Source organism: Anabas testudineus, chromosome 22 (assembly GCF_900324465.2).
Source record: "Anabas testudineus chromosome 22, fAnaTes1.2, whole genome shotgun sequence".
In the NCBI taxonomy this organism is placed as follows: domain Eukaryota; kingdom Metazoa; phylum Chordata; class Actinopteri; order Anabantiformes; family Anabantidae; genus Anabas; species Anabas testudineus.
In genome coordinates, this window is record NC_046630.1 from 15,130,424 (window position 1) to 15,154,971 (window position 24,548).

Genomic DNA, 24,548 nt, shown 5'->3' on the forward strand with positions numbered 1-24,548 from the left:
TGCTTTTTAACCACTGTTTATCCATCCTCTCTCCTCCTCGCATGGTTTTATCTCGTTCTCTTCTCATGTCCTCAATTAACTTGTTACTTTAACGTATCATTACCATCACATGATTTGTACTTTGTTTTTTTTTTTCACCACTCCAAAGGAAAATGTTTTGGGAACTATGGTGCTGAGCTGCTGTTAGATGAGTCTTAGTTCTCTCTCTCTCTCTCTCTCTCACTCTCTCTCTGGCTATTTCACACCTGGCTGCTTCCTTCTAATATCTCCTGATTCCCAACGCCATACTACACACCAGTCATTAATTGGAAGGAGAGGGAAATCATATTCCCTCTTTGGCTTCTCGACAGAGTGGCAAACAGCGTGCATGAGTTAACATATAGTGCGCCGCCTGCCGCTGTCATAGTAACTCTGTTTAACATAACATCAAACTGCAATATTTTTATTGGTGAAGTAATATAAAACTGAGTACATGGTGGTTCTCATGTGCAGCAAAAACCAGTATATTACTGTAAGGATGTGTAAATAGGTAGATATTAATAGTGCGTATTACACTGACTCAGCAATATATGAACTTCCACATCGCACATTCCCAGTTTTCTATATGTATCCACTCATTGCTCCGTTCACTGTCCACTGTACTTTCGAGTTTTCCCCCTCATCCTCAGTTCCCCTGTCTCTCTTTTCCATCTCCACACGTTATCTACCTATTGTTGCTCTGTCTGTCTCCCGGATTCCCCGCAGCCTCAGTATGAATGAGATTGTTTTTTTGTTTTTTTTTAGTCCAGTTCACTTCATAACTGTCTTGACAAGTCCCATATTGATTGTCCTTGCAGATTAGAATTGATTTTGCTCTGCACTGTATTTTCCTTTTCTGCTTGGTTCTTCCCGGTATGATGAGCACTCTTCAGTGACCATTCATCAAAGCGATGTTTTGGACGCTTAAAAAAAAAAAAAACGATCTCGAAGACAAATCCAAACATGGATTTAGTGGAATTTTACAAAAGTGATCTTCTGTAAAGTGTATTGTGTTTTCTGATTTGCTTTGCAGAGACTAGGACCTCCCCTATACCGTCCTCCAAAGCACCACAGAAGGCTGAACCTCCAGTGGGCAGAGCTGCCAGGCTTCTCACATTTTTCTCACCTTTGCTGTTGGGAATGCTGCTGCTGTTCATGTGGTATGAGAAAACACACACACACACACACACACGCACACACATACACACACACACACACACACACGCATACACTCATCTTTGAATTGATTTTGAACTCATCCGTTCAGTCATATATCTGCAAGTCGAAGCATGTCTATGGTTGTGAAGAGCACGCTAATAGAACAACGATTGGGTTGTTGCTCATGTTTTTTGAGCCAGCAGGACTTCTTTTTTTTTTTTTTCATTCATATTCTACTGTAGAGACCCTCTGAAGCCACACAAATCCAATACAAAGCTGTCTCATTTCATAAATTTGACACGTTTTACACTATAAATCCCTGTGTAATAGCACGCTCCCAGTCTGAGATGTAGATGTTCAACATGAATGCTGAAAGGCTGAGCATTATACAGTTCAATACACTTGACTACAGGGCTGCATAAACAGGAAACAGTTCTGAACCTAATTCAGTTAAAAGAGGAACACTGGCACACCACACCCATGGATAGATTATGTGAACTGGATTCTGGATCAAAACATTGCACCCCTTCTCTCATATGAAAGTCTCTTTGTTGCCCATTCTTTCGAATGTCACTCTTTAATATGACTCGGTTGACAATTTAGCATTTTTGGGCCCATAGATGTGGACATGTGCACAAATTGTTTAGCCTCCTGGAGGGTTTGACAAAATCCCTTGAATAACACATAACACTATAAATGACACTAGCAAAGGCTGCGTCCCGAAGCTGCTCCTTTGAACCACTGGTTGGATTAATATGATGAAGATGAGCTGTGAGATGTCAACTCAACGTAAAGACTGACTGGAGGTGAACATGAAGACTGCACTGCCGGCAAATCAGGATAGATGGTCACGAATAATGTGAACTTTATATATTAATAGCTGTCAAAACAGCAGCTTGAAGGGCTTTCATGGGAGAGGGATTTAGAGAAATGTAAACTACTGTGGGGGAATAACATGTCACAGATACATCTGAAATACACAAAGGTGTCAAAAGGTGTGATATCACACATTAAACAATCAAATGCTATAATATAAGAGTCAACATGAGTGTTCTTTCTAAATGGTAAAGCTTGAGATGTCTAATTCGTGCCTCTGTCTCTTTCTCCAGATGGAGATGTCTTAATCCTGAAGGGAAACGAGAAGTAGGAGGAAGAGGAGGAGGCGAAGGAGACTGGTCTTTATACTATTTTGCACATGTTTCAAGGAGACGGTGCATCGATCATTTCTGTCCATCACACAGTTAACCCATCAAGATTACTCTCCAACACGAAATCAGATGATGATAATGCGATTCAGCGTATTTGATTAATGGCGACAAAAGAAATTCTCCAGAGGGCCTTTTGTAAAGAGACATCATCATTATCAGCAGCAGCAGCAGCAGCAGCAGCAACAGGAGCGCCGAACACAGTAACAGCAGTGGTATCAGCACCAACAGTCTTAGATTTCCCCCTGCTGGCTTTGATGGGCCACAACAGACACTATCCAGAGCAACAAATCAACTCCGCAGATAGACGAGGGAAAAGTCTCCTCATACTTTTGTTTTTTTGTTGTTGTTGTTATTAATCAATAGTCTTAATTTGAACTTCTTTTTTTTTTTTTTTTTTTTGTCTACAAGCGAAGCACTGCACAGACAAATACACACACATATAGAAAGCACGTGTGTTTGTGTGTCTAGTTCTCACAGCAGCCCCCATACATGCCAAAGACTCAACTTCATCCCCAATGAAATGGTTCCCAAACTATTCACTGAGCTTCCTGAAGCCCGTGCCTGCCTTCCTCGTGGGTTGAGAACCCCCCCCAAGAAAGTTTGTGTATGTGTGTGTGTGAGTGTGTGTGTGTGTGTGTGTGTGTGTGTGTGTGTGTGTGTGTGTGTGTGTGGACGCACCTCACACACACACACACACCTGATCGGTACCGACTCCTATGGTGTACACGTCAAACTCGGGATGAATCCCTGGGATAACCTGGAGCTCTTGTTTGTGCAAAAAGTACCATTTAACAAAGAAGCCACAGAAACGCTCAATCGGACTCTGAATCTGTTCGCCTCCAACGACTGACACAGACTGACGGAGCGAGTCAGCCTTGGCTACGAGGATTAACACGTTTTGAAGAATTCAGTAACGGTAGTCTGGCTTATTTAGACAACTAGCTTTACATTCTGCTTTCAGCGACTGGCAAGAAGGACCTGGATTGTAAAAAAAAAAAAATACAATTAAAATGAAAAAAAAAATCAAGTGGATTTGAGACTGCACCCATTTCTGGTTTTTGTTTTTTGACTTTGTGTTGACGGTTGACAAACGGTCATTGAGAGGCTGATACGAGCTATGTCGGTTTTCCATTCTGCTCTGTGCTGTAAAATACAAGAACACCAAACCGTTTACTTTCCAGATTCTTGCCTTTACAAACATTAAGAACAAATGTCTTTTTGCAGTTTACATTTCAATAGCCAATATCACCAGTTACTATTATGTTACTCAAAGGAATATTGATGTGTTTTATTGTATTTTTTTGGATTTAATGGACAAGTAATAAAAAACACAAATATAGAATTTTAGTTTTTTTTCAGACATTCATAATGGCTTAATTCTCCTTGATCCTATTTTGTAAACTATGATATGTAACTTTAACATTGAACAAAAAGTTTATTATTTAATAATAATAATAATGTATGTATTAGCATTAGAATGTCGTAACCTGTACCTGGGGTCTTTTTTATAGATGTATATACAATGACAGGTTTCAACCATTAAATGTGACCATTTCACAATGAACGTTGAGACCCCGGCCTCATGCTCATTTTGCCTTTCCAACAGTGAGAAAACACCAGGAGCGCCGGTTTTCTCCTGAGAACCAACAAGACGAAGGAGAGGCGTCAGCGCAGGGGCGACAACCCATGCGTTTTACGACTGGTGTGGACTAGCAGCTGCAGTAACTTTTCATTATTTCAACACTTGCGACACGTTTCGTTCCTCCCGCGTTCAGCCGTAAACAAACACCGCTTCATTTCAAGTTTTCCAAATCAATACTTTTGCAGGGGAACCTTGTTTCTCAATTTGGCAGCGTAGAAAAATGGTGTATTTACTGATTCAGTGTGACCCATATTGGCATAGAGATGGTGATTGGTGAAGGCTGATTGTTTTGGACCATTTGGGTGTCATACATCATTCTCTCGTCACTTACTTCAGATGTAGCCCTATGATTCATCATCTAGCAATTATAGTATGCAATGAAACTGAGTACGTCCCCGTGCAGTATCACTAAACTGTCAAATGATTCCTAATTTTATGAGACTTTGTTAAGATGTAAGAGCATCACTAGCTACTGGACTTACAGTAAGCAGCGACACAGTAGCAAACAGCTGCACAGTAGCACCAACTAAAGGACCATCCCCTGAACACAACACACAATTAATAGTTTACACCAACAGAGAACAGAGGTGTAAGTGCTTCTGAATTCTGGTGCATGAATTATCTGTAAAAGGTAGTGATTCAGTGAATGATCAGACAGCGTAAACAACACTGTGTGAAACAGTCTCTATGGAGGACATTGACTCCATTGCTCTAAACATCAAACATGGATGTGTGCATATATCAGACTGCACTAGTGCGAGTTTGTACACATGGAACCTGAACTGACAGAAGACTCTCAGTCAAGAGGAGGGATTCTTCCAGAATGACAGTGCAAAAAAGTAAAGAATAAGAAAAGAGAAAAGACAGCTATGACCTGACAGAGTGTGTCTCCTGACTCGAATCCAATGGAACATCTCTGGAGGATTTTAAAGCAGAAGCTAAAGCAACAGAAGAGCAACAGACCCCCTCCAGCAAAAAGGAGCAGCTGAGAGGAATCATCTGTGTGGAATGACAGAGCGTCTCTCCGGACCTTTGTGCAAACGCCCATGCCCGGGAGGACTGAATTCTCCTTAAAGTGCACATTCAAAACACCAGTACAGAAAGAGAGAAGGGGTTGTGTTTGCTGGGTTGTGTTGCAGCAGCTTAGATGTGGACTTTAATTGTGTTAAATAAGGTTTAATTAGTCAAACGCGTGTTATTTTTAATAACTGCAGATGAAGAAAATAGTATTAAACTGACAGCATATGTAGTTCCTAAATATTCTTCTGCTATCGACCAAGGGTGCACTCAGTTTGGCTCTACACTGTAGCGCTTGGAGCAAATGAGGGCATTCTCACACTTTTCTCTCACATTCGTTTCCCAAAACCTCCAGACCACCTCTGGATATATGGTTGCTCAAAATCCCCCCCCCCCCCCCCCCCCCCCCCCCTTTCACCTTTACCTCTCAGTCGCTCCGTCACCATATTCCTCTTTAATATGTGTCGCTGTCTCTTCTTCCCTCTCTCAGGCTCTCTTTCTTTCATTATTCTGACAAGTTCTGGCAGGCTGATCTGGGGACCGAGGACAAATCAATACACAATCTAACAGCTGTGAGCTGGCCCTCTCTCTCTCTCTCTCTCTCTCTCTCTCTGTGTGTGTGTGTGTGTGTGTGTGTGAGGGCCAGACGTGTATCTGCCTGCGTGGGTATTTCATTTCGTTGCTTCTTCTGTTGACCATCCTTTCTTCTGAAATTGTTCTGTCAATGAGAAACCATTTAATATGTACTGTATGAGGACACAAACATGCTGAGGACAAGCCTTGTGTCGTCCTTTTGTCTTATGGTTGATGCTGAAGAATGGATAAGCACCATTTAACTTTTCTGCCCATAAATCTCAACTCGTCTTTGATAAAAATGGCAGTTGACACAGTCAGACACGCTCCCTTTGTCTGCAATTCAACGTGAGCCACATTAACCTCGAGTATTTAGGAAAGTGTGTATGTGTGTATGTGTGTGAGTGTGCTTACACCATCCAGAGCCTGAGAGTCCCAACAGCCTCGCTCTGCTCTAATGACTAGTTTGACCTTTACCTGATAACTGGATGAATGACATGATCTCACTTCTACCCTGCCTTCTGGCTCTCGCCTCTTTAAACGCTCAACTCGCTTCCCCTCTGTCTTTCCTCTGTGACTCTCTCAGTATGACTGGTTTTGCCTGCGTTCGCTCAATTGGTGTTTTTACTTTGCTTTATATTTGTTAAAATATATGTTGCATTAAATAGAAAAAATTGCTGCAAATGGAAAATAAAGCTTCATCTGCATTTCGGCCACTAGGGGGCAGCAGAGACGACCTCCCCCCTAGCTGTGCGCTGTCCGTGGTGCTGAAACATTCACATGCACTCATTGTCCCTGCGTCTCTCTCCGCGGTGCTGAATAATTCAACAGCGTGGCACAGCCCGCGTCTTTCGTCTCATCTCCCCTCTGTCCTCGTGTGACCCACAAATCAATCAGCTCCGCCGTCGTGACGGACGCTCCATTATTCTGCCTGTTTGTTGATGAATCACCATCATCTTCGAAGCCAAACACTTAAGCGCTGGAGTAAAGTTGCTCTCTATAGACCTTCAGTGGCACACGTTTAGAGTCTGCTCACTTAGTGGTTCTTGTTTCACGTCCAGTTTGCCCACTTGAAAACAAACGGCTAATGGAGAAAAGAAGGAAGTTTGGCAGAAATGTTGCTGCGCTCTTGACTCCGTGCTAGTCTGAGCTAGGTGGCTGGAATCCTGATGAAGTTGACCTCTCACCCCAATCACAGCACTGTCTCACTAAAAGCTCTTCAGCCTTCAACACAACACTACGCCTCGTAGGAATGACGTCCGTCCAACATAAAGACCTGGAATGATGTGTCAGCGCCCCAAAAGGTCACGTTGCCATTCACCATAATTACTGCTGGAGCACTGCTGTCGAACGTTTCAGCTCAACACAGTCAGCAGCCTCGCTCTCTTAGGTTTACCATGATCTTGCCACAATAACTTGCTAATAAAGGTTCATTTTCCTTGAGCAGATCTCAACTGAAGCAACAGTCGGATCATTCAACACACTGAAAGCAGTCTCTACAGTTCTCCCTGTCCTTCTTTTAAATAACCACACATTTCACGCTGCGGGTTTGAAATGACAAATCAACTGTGTCCACTGCTGCTCTGGTAACAAGTAAAATAAATCAAATAGTACATGTGGAGCTCACGTTTTTTTAGAATTTGAAATTTTACAACAACTTCCTGCAGAGATGGAAATAAAGAAGACTCAGAAATCCCATTAAAGGGGATTAAACTTGTCTGTACAGATATAATCTGGGATGTTTAATAGACGTTATTTAAATTGGATTTTAGAGGAGCGCTGAAATTTAAATTTACTGCATGGCAAGTTTCAGCATTCGAACGGATGTGAACACCTATCAAAAAACGCTCCCCTCAGCAGGTTTGTATAACTCCAAACATAGGAGCTAATTTTATCTGTCAGTCAGGGATTTATATTTGGATTACTCACTTAAATTAAACATAATGATTGTAATATTTAAACAAAATCCATAGCAATATTTATCTAGAGCTGTCAGATGTATTAGTCTCTATCACATCTGAAACCTCGGTATAAATGTTTGTGTATTAACATCGATTTGATTCCCTTCACTGTACTTATGTTACACTTCTGTCACTCTGTACTGCTCACTTAGTTGTTTTGTTTTGTTTTAGGTTTAAAGTACCAGTGGATTGCTAGTAGGTATGTTCTTATTTCCAGTGCAAATAAACAGCCTTCAAAGGATTTTTTAAAGATTTATTTTCAACCAGATATTTTTTTTCATAACTTTGCAGAATAATTTGCAGAGTCATGTAGTGATCCACCTATGATTGACCTACAGCAAAAAAAAAAAAAAATGAAATGTGAAGCCGTCAACATAAAAACCAAACCGTGTGAAGCTCAAAGTGGCAAGGAAAGGTGTATACTTTCATCAGTCCACAAAGTTTAAGTGTACAGCAATGTTCTTTTTAATAAGCAGCAGCTTCCTTCATGGTGTCCTGTCATAGACAAGTCAAGTCAAGTCAAGTCAAGAAGCTTTATTGTCATTCCAACCACATATAGCTGAAGCAGTACATAGTGAAATGAGACAACGTTTCTCCAGAACCAAGGTGCTACATAAACCAGTAACAAGACAGAACATGGGGCTGAGGACTGCTAAGTTGTCCTAGCCACATAAAATGCAACCTAGTGCAAACAGTGCAAGAACACAAAGAGAAAGTGCAGACAGACATCTGAAGACAGTGCAGAACAGAACACAAAACACAAAAACAGCAGCAACCAGTAGCTGAAATGTACAATGTACATCTGATGTACTGTAAAAAGGATGGTGGAAATTATGTGCAAGAACAGCAAGTTGAAATGATTTGGGCAAAATAAAGACATGTCAACATTATAACAGTTTGTAAATAGGCAGCATCAAATCCAGTGAGTGTGTGTGTGTGCTCAGTTCAGTTTGTTGTGTGTGTGTTGAGGAGCCTGATGGCTTGTTCAATGTTTGACCTACTGTAGACTCGTGAACACAGATGTTAGCCAGTTCCAATGATGCCTTCAAATCTTTGGCTCTCCTTCAGAGTTGTTTCTTTACCTCATTAATGAGTGTTTGTTGTGCTCTTGGGGTCATTTTGACTGACCGCCCACTTCTTGGTAGAGTAGCTACAGTCTCAAAGTGTTTGTAGCATTTGTAGATTGTTTGTCTAACTGTAGGCTGGTGAATTTCTAAAGTCTTTGACATCACTTTGTAACCCTTTCCAGCTTTATGTAAATCATAACTTGTTGATCGCAGATCCTCTTGAAGCTACTTTTGCAGTGGCATGGCTCAGATATTCTACTTTTTCAAGGTCACTACTAATAATGTTTTGTTATTCCTTTATGCACATTGTTAATACTCTTGACTTAGATGAAGATCAGATCATATTTTATGACAAATAAATGCAGAAAAACATAAAATTCCAAAAGGTTCACATACTTTTTCTTGCTACTGCATGCACCTGTGTGTATTTCCTCTAGCTGAATTTGTGAATTTGTAAATCAGGTGACCTCAGGCGACACGTTCCTAGGCGCTCACAGGAGAAGAGCCTGACAGAATATTTGCTCAGCCGGGGGGAGCCAATGCAAACCTTTTCATTTGTTTGGAGAATCTGCTTTTCTCCACAAACTTTTTTGTTTTGGTTTTTGTCTTTTTTCACTCTTATATTTGTCTTTTCAGGCTGATTGGTTTATTTCTTGTGAATGTGAGTGGCGGTGAACTGAGTTGTTCTGTGTAATGATGTTTGGAAACCCGTTCACCTTGAATTGCCCCTTGATGAATGGATATTGTAACTGCATTCAAATGAACTGGGTCAAATTAACTCTAGTCTGCCTAGAACATGTTATTACCTACTAATGTAGCCTACTACAATAAAAGGTACAGAACATACAGTGCAGGAAGTATTCACTGTGCTTCACTCTCTCCACATTTTCTTATGTTACAGCCTTATTCCAAAATAGATGAGATTCATTAATTTCCTCAAGATTCTACAAAAAAATACTTCATAATGACATGGAGAGATCTAAAAATGGCTGTGCACCGACGCCCTAACCCAAACTGGAGACTTGTGGATATAGTGGGTGCTAAAGTTAACATGTAGTTTTATTTTCAAAGTTGATCATATTTGTGAACTATAGTCTTTAGAAATGCAATAAAGTGTATGATGTTTAGGACATGTATGTGTTCATACCGTGGTCGAATTACTAAATAGTTACAAACTGTGGTTACAAAAGCTATAAACAGTCTTCAGACGACATCCCTGGACAACACACAGAACCCAGAATGCAGCTGCCTGTCCACGGCAAGTCCCCAAGTAGGATTAATATAGTGTCTATTATTAGTCTGAATGCTCCTCCTTTGATTCATCCTCATGCTGCCCCTCTCACATTCCTCCCCTTTACTTCTCGTTTCTATACCTCTCCCACTTTTCCTTTCATGCCTACCTTTGCCCCTCCTCACTCTGCGCCTTATCCATTTCCTTTCATTCCTCCCTTTGTTCCTCCTTCCACTGCTCCTCATGCTTTTCACCTCTCCTCGTGCTTCTTTCTCCTGCCAGCACTCCTTTTTGTATACAGCCAGATTCTGAAATAGATGCTGTTAGTGAGAATGAGGAGGATGGGGATGATTATCAAGACCATTTTGCCTTCATTTCCGCCTCCTTGTGCTGGTCCTTCTTTTTCTGAGGATCGAGACTTTTGAGCTGAAGGTGTTATTGAGGGTGAAGAGGGTGGAGACGACTATCCTGAGGTTATTTGGCCGTTCACCTTAGATGCTGTTTTAGAATTACGGACGGCCCTCAGGACGAAGAGTTGCTAGTTCTCTTGTCTTGTGGCATCACAAGGTGGTCTGTAAAGCACCATAGTGCTTACGTAATAAAAATATAATATACATACGGATAAAGTAATGTTATGTAATCTAATAATATATTGTATGCTACACCTGTTTACTGTATACATATGTTTTATTGAAGTTTATACTTCCAACCTTTGTTTATTGTTCTTCCTTTTCATCACCTGATCCTTACCATTTTAATTTATCATTGTCCTCTCCTCTTGTGTTACTAAACCACCTGAGTTGCTGCTGTTAGAAAAATGTGAGTCTCAAGTTATAGGCGTGAAGTTACAAGCATTTCACTTAGCTTAGAGTTTAAAGACTATTTATCTTCATATTATTAAATGTTTTTTGTTATTACTGAGACTTCCATGCAGGCATGGCTTCCTTAAGGACAAAAAATAAAAAATAAAAAGAAATCCAAGAGAGTAGTGGTGTTTCAAGTAACCTAAGTCAGTAAAAGCAGCATTCAATGCTGTGGGAAATACACTTATTTGCTGATGGTTAAATAAAAATATTGATACCTAGATGTGAGCAGCACAAAAAAAGTGATAACATACCAGCAATAATGTTAAGCTAAGCTAACTGGCTGCTGCTGTACAGACATAAGAGTGGAACAAATTCTCATCTAACTGTTGGCAAGAAAAATAAGAACTGCATGTGCCAAAATGTCAAACATGTATAAAATATATTGTAGATTCATTTTGACATGTATTAGCCTGCAGGCCTACATTTTACACTCCAAGGCAAGGATCCATATTCATGACCTGTTTTAAAAATCACTGTACAAGACTCTTGCTGGTTATTTGGCATTCCTGGGATTCCTATGGGAAATCTGAGAGGAACACTGAACCACTTTTAGTCCCAAAACCTTCTCCGCTCGACTGCTTTGATGTTGAATTTAGTAGAACCAAAAACAAAAAAATAAAAAAGCTTTGATATCTACAGTACAGTAAACAGATTCTGTGTCATGTGTGTGTTTTTATTCTTTATTCTTAAATCATGTTGAATTAACACATTTTTTGTTAACATCACAGGTCACATGAATGGTACTCTGATTTACATATATTAACCTAAATAGTGATTTGTAATACATGCAAGTCTTATATTTCTACTGTATTTGACATGTAGATCAGAGTACTCTTACTTACTGTAACTACGGTGCAATATTGGGCTTAAACTAATTAAGCACCACTCATTTTAGTTTGCAGTTCCTATCCCTATATTTTCATTGTTCTTTTATGGGCAGCTCTTTTGAGTACGTAATGCATTATGCTAAATACTAAAATAATCATGATCTTATCTAATAATCTTAAAAATCATTTGCTGAGGTCAGTCTGGAACCAGGACATGTGCTGGTGCCTTTAATTAGCAGTTCCACCCATGGCCTGTTGGTGGCAGCAACACTCCGCCGACCGTCTGTGCTGCGGAAAACACACAACAGAGGAAGTTATGGACCTCTTCGTGGATGATAAGCAGTGTCAGGCGATGGGGTGAGTAGCGTTATATTTTGATCCTGTTGGGCTAAGATGTCATATAAGCATATGAATGAGCCACTGTATTATTAAGTTTAAGGCTGTAATTGCGAGGCAAACGTGTCATAAAGTGCAGTGCACCGAGGTATTAGCAGAACTAATCGTGACAGCTGCTGTCCGCCTACACAAAGCACAGCTAGCTAGTTAGCTTGAGGCTAGCTGTCATCGTCACTGATGTCATTGTTGGGATACTGTAATCTTAATAAACGTGCGTTTTCTTCGAAATGGTCTAACGTTAACCTGCTAATGTCACTTCAAGAAATAAGGACGTTAACCGTAGATCGGCCTGTCTACCTTATAGCCCGGTTAACCGGGAGCTGCCTTCAGGGGACAAAAATAGCAGGCTAATTAAATTTTCATACAGATAGAATAGAAGAACACTGTGTTCAGCAGATGAAGGCTGCTGAGAGGTCTGCAACCGGCAACAAATGCATTCAGAGACAAAGATTTGACTTTGTCCCACATTTCACACGGTTGCATGAGACGGAGACCTTGTTTTATTTTCCCTCTGGCTATAAAGACACCGAGAACAAACCGTGGGGTGGATGGAAAGAGAGGAGCTAGAGAGCAGACATGTGGTTTTATTCTTCACTGTTCACCGAGCTGTGCAGTGTGAACATTTACATTTATACTTTTTCTGAGTGTTTGTCCCATGTATTTATTATTGAGGTCATACTGGGTGTGTGAGTTGTACTGCATTATATTAGGAGGTGTTTTATGTATAATGCATCCCCACCACACAGTACAATTAGCAGCTTTCTGTATAAGGTTGCATTAGATTTTACCTAATAAAGTGGTCAGAGAGTGTAATTGTTTATTATTCTTATTATTATAAAATGATTATTATTTGTTATAATCCAACATGAAAACACATAATTGAAACTGGATATATTAGTTTGTACCAAGCACAATTAGTATAAGAAACTTCCTGTCACAGACAACATAGTGAGCTCATCCTTGTGACGCAGACTGATGACAGTGCCTGTAGCTTCTGTTGTTTTCATAGATGTATTAAAATGAAGGTCTTTGTGAGAGTGAGTCACTGCTTCCCCCTGCGTTGGGACAGTTTTGTCTTACTTTGTCGTTCTAGTTTTGATGCGCTGAGAAATGTGAGGTGTACTGTGAGGTGAACAAACGGTCCTTAGTCATTTGTTGAAATGAGCATATCTTCCAGTCTCAGTCTTTGTGGAAAAAAAAACAAAAAAACAAAACATGTTTAGATTAGGCCTGATTACACTGATTAGAATATTAGTCTTTTAAAAAGGTGAATGCAATTTAAACCCACTATTGAGACTGACTATTAATAATATAATATGTGTTGAAGATATTAGCCCAGTGCTCTGTAACGCAGATATGCACATGCAGGACATTATTGGAGATTACTTCTTGCGAGTAACTGATGAGGTGGAGTACTAATATAGTGCACACAGTAGTGTCTTCAGTTTGATGCCCCTCTCGCACTCACTTTCCTTTTCTCCATGTTTCAGCCATGCCTCCAGAAGTCTCACCTACTTTTCCTCTTTGTCACGTTTCCTCATTAATCTCTCTAATCTAATTTGTCCAGTCTTCCTGAATCTTGTTGATCATCAGTGGCCACTGGCTCCTTCAGCCATTGGACAACATGCAAGGATTCTACTCCAAGCTCGACTCGTCCCCTTCCTCGTCCCCGTTATTAGGAGTGGGCCTTGGGGGAGATCATGCTGCCGTTCCTCTCAGCCTGGCTGTGGAGACTGAGAAAGCTCAGGCCCTCCTACAGACATTCAGCTCTGCCTCACTGCTGGCATCGGCAGGACTGGGTATGTTATGCGTGGTGGCGGACAACGCCCTCCAGCTGTCAGTTATCCAGCACCACCTGTGGCTGCGTGCTGCCTTGGACAACGCCACACATGGATTGGTGGGGCTGTGGTCATGGGCAGTTGTCATTGGACTGAGGAAAAAAAGTGATCTGTATGAGGTGCTGCTGGCTGGTCTTCTAGCATCAATCATAGACCTGGACCACTTTTACATGGCTGGATCACTGTCACTCAAGGTAAAACCTGTACAAATCTACAATCAGTCAGCCAAAGTATTTGAAGCATGCTCATTTTGGAGATCATGCAGGGCTAAAGAAATAAAAAATGGAAACGCACCAAACAAAAAACAGAAATTCACAGTGTCCTGCTCTGACTGCTGATCAGTTGTACATTGTTGCAGTCATTTGTCCTTCATCAGAGTTCAGACACTGAACAAACAGTATCATGAAATATACGCGTATAAACCAGTGGTGCATTATCATTTCATACCATGTGATACATAAAAGTCATTTGCTGTTAGCAGGAGAAGACATGAAAAGCATATTATGTATAAAATAAAGTGGGATACAGAAGGAGAATAATTCCTGTGATCTGAAAAGAAGCACATTTGAACACATGAACACATGGCTGCAGTACAGTATGTACATTTACTAACACAGCCAAATATGGTTTAGATTAGACAGAATATGAACAGCAATAGACTTTGATAGAAAGTGACCTGTAGTTGTGCAACATGCACTCCTCCAAGCAAACATACATAGGAAATTGTCTGGTGTTGTGGGTATCAGGCTGGAAATCCAGCAGATATGCTCATCAGTAGTAGTGAGGTGACTCACAGCTTTGCAGAACTGCAGTGAGTTAATAAAGAGCGTTTTGCAAAACACTCACCAGTCAACTCCTCTCTCACTTTGCTTCTAGGCTGCTGTCTCTCTGCCTCAGCGTCCTCCTCTACACTGTTCCTCTCTCATCCCTGTCCTCTGCCTCTCCCTCCGCTTCCTCATGTGGATCGGACGCCTTAAAGATGCTTGGTGCTCCTTGCCGTGGATGCTTTTCGTTTCCATGGCGACGCACCACGTCCGGGATGCCGCACGCCACGGCCTGTGGGTGTGCCCGTTCGGCAACACGGCACCGATCCCCTACTGGCTGTACGTCAGCACCACAGCGACACTTCCTCATCTGTGTTCAGTGCTCATGTATCTGACAGGAACGAGGGATGTGATCTCCACCAAACACGGGGTGGCCATCGATGTGTAGAGGCCACCGACTTTAGCATTGACAGTGAATGCTGATCTGATATGGATCTCCTCTGTTTGAAAAACCTTTATGGATACTGCTGTATGGTTTTATGCTGCACCTGGGAACAGAGGCTGTGACAAGCTTAACCTGAACCCCGACTTAAAATATTAGTTTCACTTCAGCGATATTTAAAAAGTTTAAACAACACTTGAAAGATGAGAAGAAGAAGAAGAAAAAGCTCAAAGGAACACATTTTCATCTTAGTGGAAGTGACAGGTTGGATAACAGTCACAAGGATGAGGAAGCTGTTACTTACTGTTCCTTGTGGAGGTGTGTATCCACTTACTTGCCATGAGTCCAAATCCTAGTAACGGGCTGCAACCTGACTTCACGTGTGCTGAACATGTCATTTCTTAGCCTCTGAATTTTAATCACCTTATCAGTGACTGTTCGTCCTCATCCTAACGACACTCAAGGAAAAGCCAACCAAAGGTCGACTGCAGGCTGTGTGACACTGCATAATATCAGCAGTGTCACACTTAGTGCATCCAACTGTGTGTTACCACTGTTATCTGACTCATTTAAAATCATCCATCAGCCATAATACATAGTGGAATTCCGTTTATTGTAGAGTTTTCATTCACAACCACATTCCAGTCACAGGTTTAGCATTTACCATCATCTTTGGCCTCCCTGAATGCATCGTCTGTAACGTCCACCTGTGTTGCTGCTTGACTGAGCCTTATTGTACAGTGAAGCATACATTCTGCAAATCCCAGTCGCAGCTGCTGTTTTCGGGGCCACATTTTTTTTTACCACAAAGATGGACGTGGAATTTAGTGTTTGCAGATTTTTAACTCGTGTCATTGAATAATAATGATTGAAAATCAGAACGGCTCCGCTTTTGAGAGATCCTGTGCTGAAAATGCTGCACATTGTTCACATTGGTCGTTTCAAGCAGGAAACTCCACGTACGCCGTCATTTTCATTTACAAATCTGGCACAGTTGTTAAAGCAAAGGATAAAATGACAATTTTAATTTTAAATATAGCATTTTAATGTCCGTTTGATGTTGTATGGTGACCTCCTTCTATTTTACGCCAACCATAGAAAAGATAAAGTGAGATGCTGAAACTCGAAGATGGTGAATATTTATTTGAAACATTTAAGGGACTCTATTATACAATAATGTGTTTATTACACGAAATACTCTCATAGCTTAAAATGGCGTTTGTTGTTGCTCTGAAGTTTTTGTTATGCTGCTGTACAGCATACGTCCACATACTGAAATGTGTGTGTGCAGAGTGATATGGACAGTTTACTGTAACCATTACTATTACACTGATAGTAGAATTCACAAAGACACTGATTATTACACTGGTTTAGATGTAAACTGATCGGAGACATTATTGTTAAAGGACGACTTGGATCAGTTTTCATTTCCTGTGGTTCTGTTTGAAAACAGCTTTCTGCTTCAACGGTAGCTTCAGTTCAAATGATGTCATCTGATTTCTCATACTGTGGAGGCTGTTAGGGGTTTAATAACACTTGTGAAGATGCACCCCTCCCACTAGAACTAAAAGAAAAACAGTTGGGAATGATTTGAAGTTTCCCTTTAACAGCATTCTGACTATCTTTAGTAATTTAAGTTGTAAGTTAGTAAGTTAAGTTGGTTTGTTTATGCTGAAAACATCTAATCACATTTTTGCCAAACTTCAGCAACAACAAATGTCTTAATGTTAATCTGATTTACTTTTCTTTGTTTTGTTTTTCTTATCTTTATTTCTTTATTTTTGGTGGTGATTGGTGATTGTAGTTGTAGTTCTGCTTGATGTCCACAAGGGGGCTTCAGTGAGCTGTGGGGATTCACAGTAAAGAGTCACTTTTTATTAGTATTATTTCTGTAAAATGAAGCGAAGCTGCAAGTTAAGAATGTTGAATTTGAAAGAAGAAAGGACAATTAATCAGGACCAATCAGGTCCTTAAATTAGAGAATTGCACAGTGTGTTGTAGTGGAAAAAAGAAAATGATGTTAATGTGTCTTTTCTGTGATGCCAGGAACACACAGGCTACGTGACGACTGCTGAGTGACATTAAATATTATAAACCATGCTCTTCTACTCTGCTGCTTATGTTTACAATGTGACCTTCCTTAGCTTAAAATGATGTTGGATTTTGCACATTTTATTTTATTTTTTTTGTGTTTGAATTATGTTTTGTATTATTTGTCAAAGATGTTTATTTATGGCAAAGGCTTGTTCTCAGTAGAAAGGTAGAAAGGAACGTATAGTAAATTAAATGTAGTGATCTTTTTATCTCAATAAAATATCAAAAAATGTATGGATGTCTGTGTAAATTAATATATCTATTCAATCAACCTGCTATGGTTAGCAGCTAATGGTGGCAAACTGACAAACCACCATCTTACAGATGAAATATTGAATTAATAAAGTAGTAGCTAGTTTGTTTAGCTAACTTTAATGATAGTAATTGATACTGTATTAATCCCCTTGGGGAACTTCTTTGTGGCCCTATGAGGCACTATGGGTTCGGGGGTTCCAGGTAACTTGCATTGTAAAACAATCAACATGTGGATCCCAAACCTTTACGCTTGTGAACTAGTAGATTGTTTTGGTGGTATCAGTTCCAACAAAGAGACTCATTCCTCAGATTGTCTCATCTTGGCTCAATAATTGTTTGAGGCCCTGTTTCCATGAGGCAAAAAAACAAAAAGAAGAATTGAATTAGTTTGTTTTTTCTTATTTGCCCTTCATTAATCATCTCACAAACTAGGGACACGAACCCTGAAGTAGGTTAAAAGACTCAGAAATAAACCACATAAAGCAGCTGGAACTAACCTCAGTTCAAGCTGCCACGACGGCATCAGTAGAAACACGCTAATCTATATGTCTCTACAGTTCTGTACAGTTTTACTTATATAATTTTGACTCGCTAATAATTTTTAAATGGCCTGTTGGTTTTTAACAAGTCTTAAACTGACACAGAAAAGAAATAAAGAAATAAATAAAGGTAATGAAATGCACCATTATTCTGTAATTGCCACTTTGCAGGCACAGTGACTGCTGTTAAGCGAAACGTGCACAGTTGAAGTTTAGAGCTTGTTGTCGTCGCTGCTGCTGCTGAGTGCTCGTGATGTAGTAATTCTCTCTCAGCCATTGTTCTGAGCTATCGTCACTAATTGGGTTTATCCTGTATTGAGCAGGAAGGAAGATGTTGGGCAGACTTGTCATTTCACTGAATGAGGTTACGCTTTAATTGTTTTCACTGCCTTCTCACTTCCGCACTTCCATTACTCCAAAAGTATTCAATGTGATTTCTTAGCAGGGGTTTCCACCGCTACTGGAAGTGGTCCAACTTGCACTAATAAAGGAGAATGAAAGATATTTTTGACATTGTCAAACTTAGACCCTAAAAATCTTAAAGCCTGCGTGGTGGCATGTTTGTTATACAGAAAAAAGGAACCAGAAAGCGAGGCAACGTTCACCTAGCTGTGTATCTTAAAAGCCCTTCTCACAAAGGCAACAAAAGCCAGCTTGAACATTTGGGATTCATTAGAACTGTCAGTGACAGTCACAATCAGATAATGGAAACTTGCTCCAAGAGGCAGCAAGAAGCAACATGCTCTAGGGGAAATGTGGTCAAATCTTTGTGAATCACAAGCACAAACAATAGTAACAGCGTGAGCAAGAGGGGGCCGGCCGGCTCCACAGCTGGCTCACTTGTTCAGATTAACAGTATGTTTTTTACATCGTGTTTAAAACGCTTTGGACACCAGACAGTCCACATTTATCAGCAATGTCACATCGCACCAATTGACCATTTTAACCAAACAATTGACTGAAAAGACGACGCAGACGACATTCTTCTCGTTTTACTGGAATAACGTCTAGGAAATATGTTAAAAGGTCTGTGAGCCGTGAGTCATGAAGAGTGATAAAATAGTATTTATTTCACAGAAATATATAAAGACACGGCGAAAAAAAACAAAAAAAAAAAACAGCTTATGGTGAAATCTGTTGTACATTAAAAGCAAAAAAAAAAAAGACTATGTACATCTGAGAATGGATGCCTGAGTGTAATTGGAGTTGTAAGAACTAAAACCAACAGGCTCCACCTGCTATCACATACTGCAGAGGAACATTGAGGGACTAAGAATACCACAAGTGCGTCCACGAAAACAGATAAAAGAGGAAGGTGGCGAACACACAGTAGAAGAAAACGGGTCACTTTGAATCTCTAAAATAACAGGGAACGGCTAAGACACTGGTCTCATGCTGCACATAAATAACATTTGGAAATGTTAATAATGTTGATTTATAAAAAATTACTTATTTTATTGTTTATATTGGAAAAATATTTTCTGTATTTGCTCTTTGAACAAAACTACTCTACATCAGTCTTAAAGGAACAGTTGAGGTCAATTATCTTGATTTAGGTCACTTCAAGTTCATACTGAGAAATTCAATATCTAGGTAGTGACAGTTTATGTTAGTATATTGTACTTAAAAAACACATCATCCTTTGATGGGTGGTCAGCTCCAGTAGGGATATGGACAGCGACACAGTTTGGATTACACTGGCTCTGTACGGCACCATAACGGATTTGAAATCAAACAATGGCGGCGACGTACACACCTAAAATGAAAATAGTTTTGTCCTCGTCTACATAAAGCCACAGATTTCTTAACAGTGAAACCCTTCAGAGAAATATAGAAAAGAAAAAAGTTTTACTTTCTTCGTGAATGTGGCCAAAGGATTTCAAGAGCTGAAAAAAAGAGAAGAATGTGTTTCGACAAATTCAGGAAAGGAAATAAATGAAAAAAGAGAAGCGCATTGGATGGAGACTTATTCAGTAAACACACTGTCCATACAGTAATCGTACAGTAACACAGCTTCATATAACTGGGTACAAAAGACACAACTATGCAATGCTGGGAAGATTCTCCAGACATGGATTAACATCAGTAACTCGAATAGTTTTTCACTTTCCAACCAGTCACCTGTGGAGTTTAGACTGATTAGATTAATTTTTATTATTTCATTATTGACCTACAGTATTTAATTAGGAGTGTTTATTTCTAATGCATTGATAGAATCTTTCCATAAACAATTAATATATATACCATAAAAATTTGGGATAGAAAATAGGAAGAGTCAAATGTATTAGCTGCTAATGTGTCCTTTACAAATGAACACAAAACTGTGTTAATCCATGTCAGTGAAACTATCCCAAATAATATGTTTTCTCTCTACATATAAACATCACTTATACCATACATATGTATTTTTTTAAGTGTGATATACAATAATATACAAAAAAAAAAAAAAAAAAAAAGAAGCTTCAATTGGATCCATGCATAGTATGTTGAACTAGCTTTAGAGAACGTACAGTCATCAAACTGGAAAGCGCCTGACCCAGATACACCTCGAGTGTCCGATTGAAACCACACCGCCCGCCGGTTGCTCGATAACTCCACAGCTTTGGAACAACAGAAAAAAAAAAACACCAGACCAACAAAAAGAAAGCAAGAAAGAGACGTTTTTAAAGTGAGCTATGCTCTCAAACTGTTGAGCTCTTCACTCTGACCTGTGACACAAAGTCAGTCAGGTGCAGAGTTTGTAGGCACAAGTGTCAAAAGCAGAACTAATCCAGATACTATGCTGTACTAGAGGTATTTCAGGGCTTTTCATTCGGTAACCAGTAGATACCTGGAAATCGTTCATTTCCTACGAGCTGGTGAGCTGTCAGACACGGGTGCTCACCCACCAACCAACAAGCTCCATTCGGCTACATAAACTCAGTTAAGCTGTAGGCGAGGTTTCAGACTGGCAAAACATGAGACTGCTGCTTTGTCAGGCGTGGAGGTGGAGACAAAAAACATGCTTTCAGCGAACATTGTACTGCCAGTTTTCCATGGCAACTATTTCTGCAGCTTCTCTGTGTCGATGCAAAACTTCACTGTCTTCCTCAGAAAGTGTCACGACAACACTGAACATTCATTCTTATGTGCTGTAGTGTATATATATACTGGCGCATACTTGTCAGATATTTGTTGTGGTGTATCTACATGAACATATGCTACTTTAGGTTTTATGCAATTCCATAATAAAGTTCCCAAATCATTTCTATTCCCTTGTGGTGTTGTTAAACTCCACTTATCATTGGAAAATGACCCCGTGTAAAGGTTAGGTGTGAGTTGCACTAGCAGACTCGCTCCTACTGACATTGTCAGCACGTGCAGTGCTTTCTACAACCAATTGATTTTTTTTTTCAATTTCAATTAAAACAAAAAAAAAAACAAAAAAAAACAAAGTAAAACTAAACCTAAATTCAATCTGAAATGAAATAACACAACATGTAACCTTACGTACTTTGAGTACTTTCCTAAAGAAACTTCTAAGTAATCTGGTTCTTCTAACTGTAAGCCAGTCAGTAACATTACCCTATTTATTTTGTGTAACTCATTTGAAATGTTAATCTATGTCTTGTTGAAATGGTTCCTCCTCACACCTTCAGACCGTGTGGCCTCGGCTTCTTTTTTATAACCTGGCAAATCCTGTGCTGCTTCGATACAGTAAAAGTGCTAAAAATGATCAGTCCACTACTGGTTTCACAACTATTTCATTACATTTTAATTAATACTTTACTTTATAATTTTTTTGTGTGGTTTCTTGATTATATTTGCAAGTCTTTTAGGTCTAAGGCTTTGCTGCCTTTCTCTTATTTTCTTAACATTTTAAATTTCTTGAACCTGTCAGCCAAAACAAGCAATCTGACTCAGCGATATGGGAATTTATTATCAGGATGACTGGGCTTTTTTTCATGTTGAATAATCAGTCAAAAACGATCCTAAATTAGTTGATAGTGACAGAGAAGGGGATTACATTTGAGTTGAATAGGCTTGACTTTTGCTGTGTTTAATCTGATAAAGAAATGCAGACATACATATAGCTGTCTTCAAACCTGACTTGAGAAAGAAGTTTGTAAGGAGTTCTTTGAAGTCTAGACATGTGACAGCTATGGTTTGATGCTGTGCAGCTCACTAAGTATCGATGCAATGTCATAATGCTGGTGGTTTGTGAAAGGCCACTATCTCTTTTCATATCTCTCCCTCTTTTTTTCTATTTATATGTGTCTTTCTTCACACACATTCAGGAACAGTGGATGGATAGAAAGAGGTAAAACAAAAGAAACAAAAGAACACCTGTACTAAAGACAGACAACAAAACAAGCGTGTCATGCAACATAAAATCACTTGTCATACTGTAAATGAAATAAAGTCTATATAAGCCAGCCCACCCTCCCTCTGCCTGATTCTCCATGTCCATCCCTCAGGTCAGGCGCCAACTAACAGGTTGGTTCCTGTCCCTTAGCTGAAACCTTAATGCCCATAGTTGCTGCTTTGGCATCAGATGCACACAGAGAGACTGGCAGAAGTTATGCTTCCTTCACAGCATTGAGTCGGTCAGTTAGTCGATGTAATAACAGACGCACATTAATCTGTCTCACAATGAAGAGAGACAAGTTATACAAGAAAAAATGCCTCTTCCCTCAAAACAAGCCTATGTTCTCTTGTTTGGCAGCTGCACTTCCTGTCTTTACTTGTTGTGTAAAAGTTAAAAACAAAGTCATCTCTCTCCGAAAAAGACTGAGGACTCGGTCCACATGAAGCTGCATCGGTTGGGAGTGAATTCAAATGTCCCGGTGTTGCTCAGTCTGATGACGAGCAATGAAAGTCCTGAAGTGAACTTAGAGAAACAGAGTAGGCTCTGTTTCCCATGTCCCAATGGACTGTAGGTGGGCTCTGATGCATTATGAGTAACGCAGTAAGATATGACCACTGAACAAGTCCAAAACTTACCCCGAAGTCACAAGTTAGATATTGGGCAACTTTAAACTACTCTGCAAAGTTCCTTGTGTGGGTTTGTCGCTGATCCTGGACGGACTCTGACTGCTGCACTGTGGTCACTGTAGTTGAATGTGGACAGTCAGCATGCCACAGTGGTGAAGGCAGTGGCCGACTCTTGGGCAAAGCCCTAGAACGGGCTGACGAGGAGAAGATGCTTGAAATCAACCTGACAGAAAAATGCAAAAAAAGCCATTAGAAAGAAGAACAGTGGAGACAAAGGAAAGCAGAGTTGAGGAAAGTGAACATTTTACAAAATATGTAAAAATCCGAATGTAATTAAAGCACAGATTTAAATAACAGAGCTGGGTGCATACTTACAGGGTTATAATCTGTGTGCATGTGTGCGTATGTAAGACTTATAATCACAAGTTGGCTGGCTTTCTGAAGGGTTGCCTGAATGTTGTTTATAGCGATGCTTTGAAGCTTTTCAAATCTTACTAAAGCCGAGCTTTGCTGTGCTCTTCTCACTGGCTTCATTCCCATGTATGTGGGCGCACTTTGTGGTAGTCATAAACGTGAAAGAAGCGTCACTTCATTAGGATTTTAATTAGCTTTACTGCAGAGTCTGTTCTGCATTCAGAGACCTAAAACTATCTGCCAAATATGTTAAACTGTGAACACAATCAACCACATGTGGCCAACAAGTCAGCATATTTATAACACATGTGCGATGAGAAAAACGTGAAAGGATCAGGACAGAAAATGTGTGTTCCTCACATTAGATTGGCATGGACTTCATCTTGACCATAGAGGCAAGTTCCTGTTTGGTCACATGGTCACGCTGCTTCTGTCTCACCCTGAAAAAAAAAAAAAAAAACACAAACACACATAAACCACAACAAAATATTTAAAATATTTACAAAAAAAAAAAACATTCAAAGACAGAGAGAATGACCACATAGCTGTAACCTGCGGATGTGGGATGTGTGTGTGTGTGTGTGTGTGTGTCTTACCACACAACAAAGATGAGGGAAAGAACAGTGGTGAGGATGACCACGGAGAACAAAACCAGCAGAATCACCAAACCCAAATTACCTTCATCCTCAGGTACGACATCTGGATGGAAAGAGAGAGGAAAAAAACAACATGGGAGGTCGACAAAACAATAAGTGTGGGAGTTATGGAGAAAAAGAAACATAAAGCAACAGAAAGGAGAGTTTAATCATACATGGAAGACAGATGCACAGTGATGCATGAAGACACAGATGTGGTGAAATAAAGAAAATACAAGTTGAAAAAACTAAAACAAATATAGTTAGGGGAGAAAAAATGAACCAGATGTGGCTCCACTGTAAAATTCTGTAAAAATATGCAGAGTATTTGACAGTTTTACAAACTTTCATGTTTCTGTGTGCCTGAAACAAAAAACAGCAAAGTGTGTGTCTGTGTGTTCTTGGATTTAATTGGTCTCTGGTGAGAAGTTAATTTTAAATCTGCCATTATAGCTTTCACACAAACATGAATATATCATACTGAGAGGAGTAAACAACTTGCGTTCACACACACACACACACACACACACACACACACACAAAAAAAATCATCGTTTTGAACTGTGAAACAAAGCAAAAGCACAGACACACATATTACCACAATCAAATGCACAAAAAACATTTGATAT

The 24,548-nt window shown here is 39.9% G+C and overlaps 3 protein-coding genes across 4 annotated transcripts in view; 2 read left to right on the plus strand and 1 right to left on the minus strand.

Moving 5' to 3' along the window:
- The window catches only part of cntfr (ciliary neurotrophic factor receptor), a 174,473-nt gene extending 171,089 nt beyond the window's left edge, over positions 1–3,384 (plus strand). For both annotated transcript variants that reach the window (XM_026338945.1, XM_026338944.1), the window contains 2 exons: positions 1,052–1,178; positions 2,286–3,384. In XM_026338945.1, the coding sequence (XP_026194730.1) occupies positions 1,052–1,178; position 2,286 (128 nt within the window). In that variant the 3' untranslated portion in view covers positions 2,287–3,384. The remainder of the gene's footprint in view (positions 1–1,051; positions 1,179–2,285) is intronic.
- An 8,483-nt stretch (positions 3,385–11,867) lies between these two features.
- tmem267 (transmembrane protein 267) lies at positions 11,868–17,320 on the plus strand. The gene is made up of 3 exons (XM_026340412.2): positions 11,868–11,925; positions 13,532–13,996; positions 14,679–17,320. Exons 2-3 carry the CDS (start codon positions 13,589–13,591, stop codon positions 15,012–15,014), a joined length of 744 nt encoding a protein of 247 aa, XP_026196197.1. The 5' UTR covers positions 11,868–11,925; positions 13,532–13,588; the 3' UTR covers positions 15,015–17,320.
- A 2,006-nt stretch (positions 17,321–19,326) lies between these two features.
- Positions 19,327–24,548, minus strand: part of il11ra (interleukin 11 receptor, alpha) — a 40,704-nt gene continuing 35,482 nt past the window's right edge. The window contains exons 10-12 of the mRNA XM_026339868.1: positions 23,881–23,983; positions 23,645–23,724; positions 19,327–23,093 (exon numbers count right to left, since the gene is read on the minus strand). Of these exons, the coding sequence (XP_026195653.1) occupies positions 23,646–23,724; positions 23,881–23,983 (182 nt within the window). The 3' untranslated portion in view covers positions 19,327–23,093; position 23,645. The remainder of the gene's footprint in view (positions 23,094–23,644; positions 23,725–23,880; positions 23,984–24,548) is intronic.

Bases quoted from the DNA above. Each gene is read 5' to 3' on its own strand.
- tmem267 (XM_026340412.2), top strand. From the start codon at position 13,589: ATGCAAGGATTCTACTCCAAGCTCGACTCGTCCCCTTCCTCGTCCCCG. The intron at 13,997-14,678 runs GTAAAACCTGTA...CTTTGCTTCTAG, and splicing joins CTGGATCACTGTCACTCAAG to GCTGCTGTCTCTCTGCCTCA.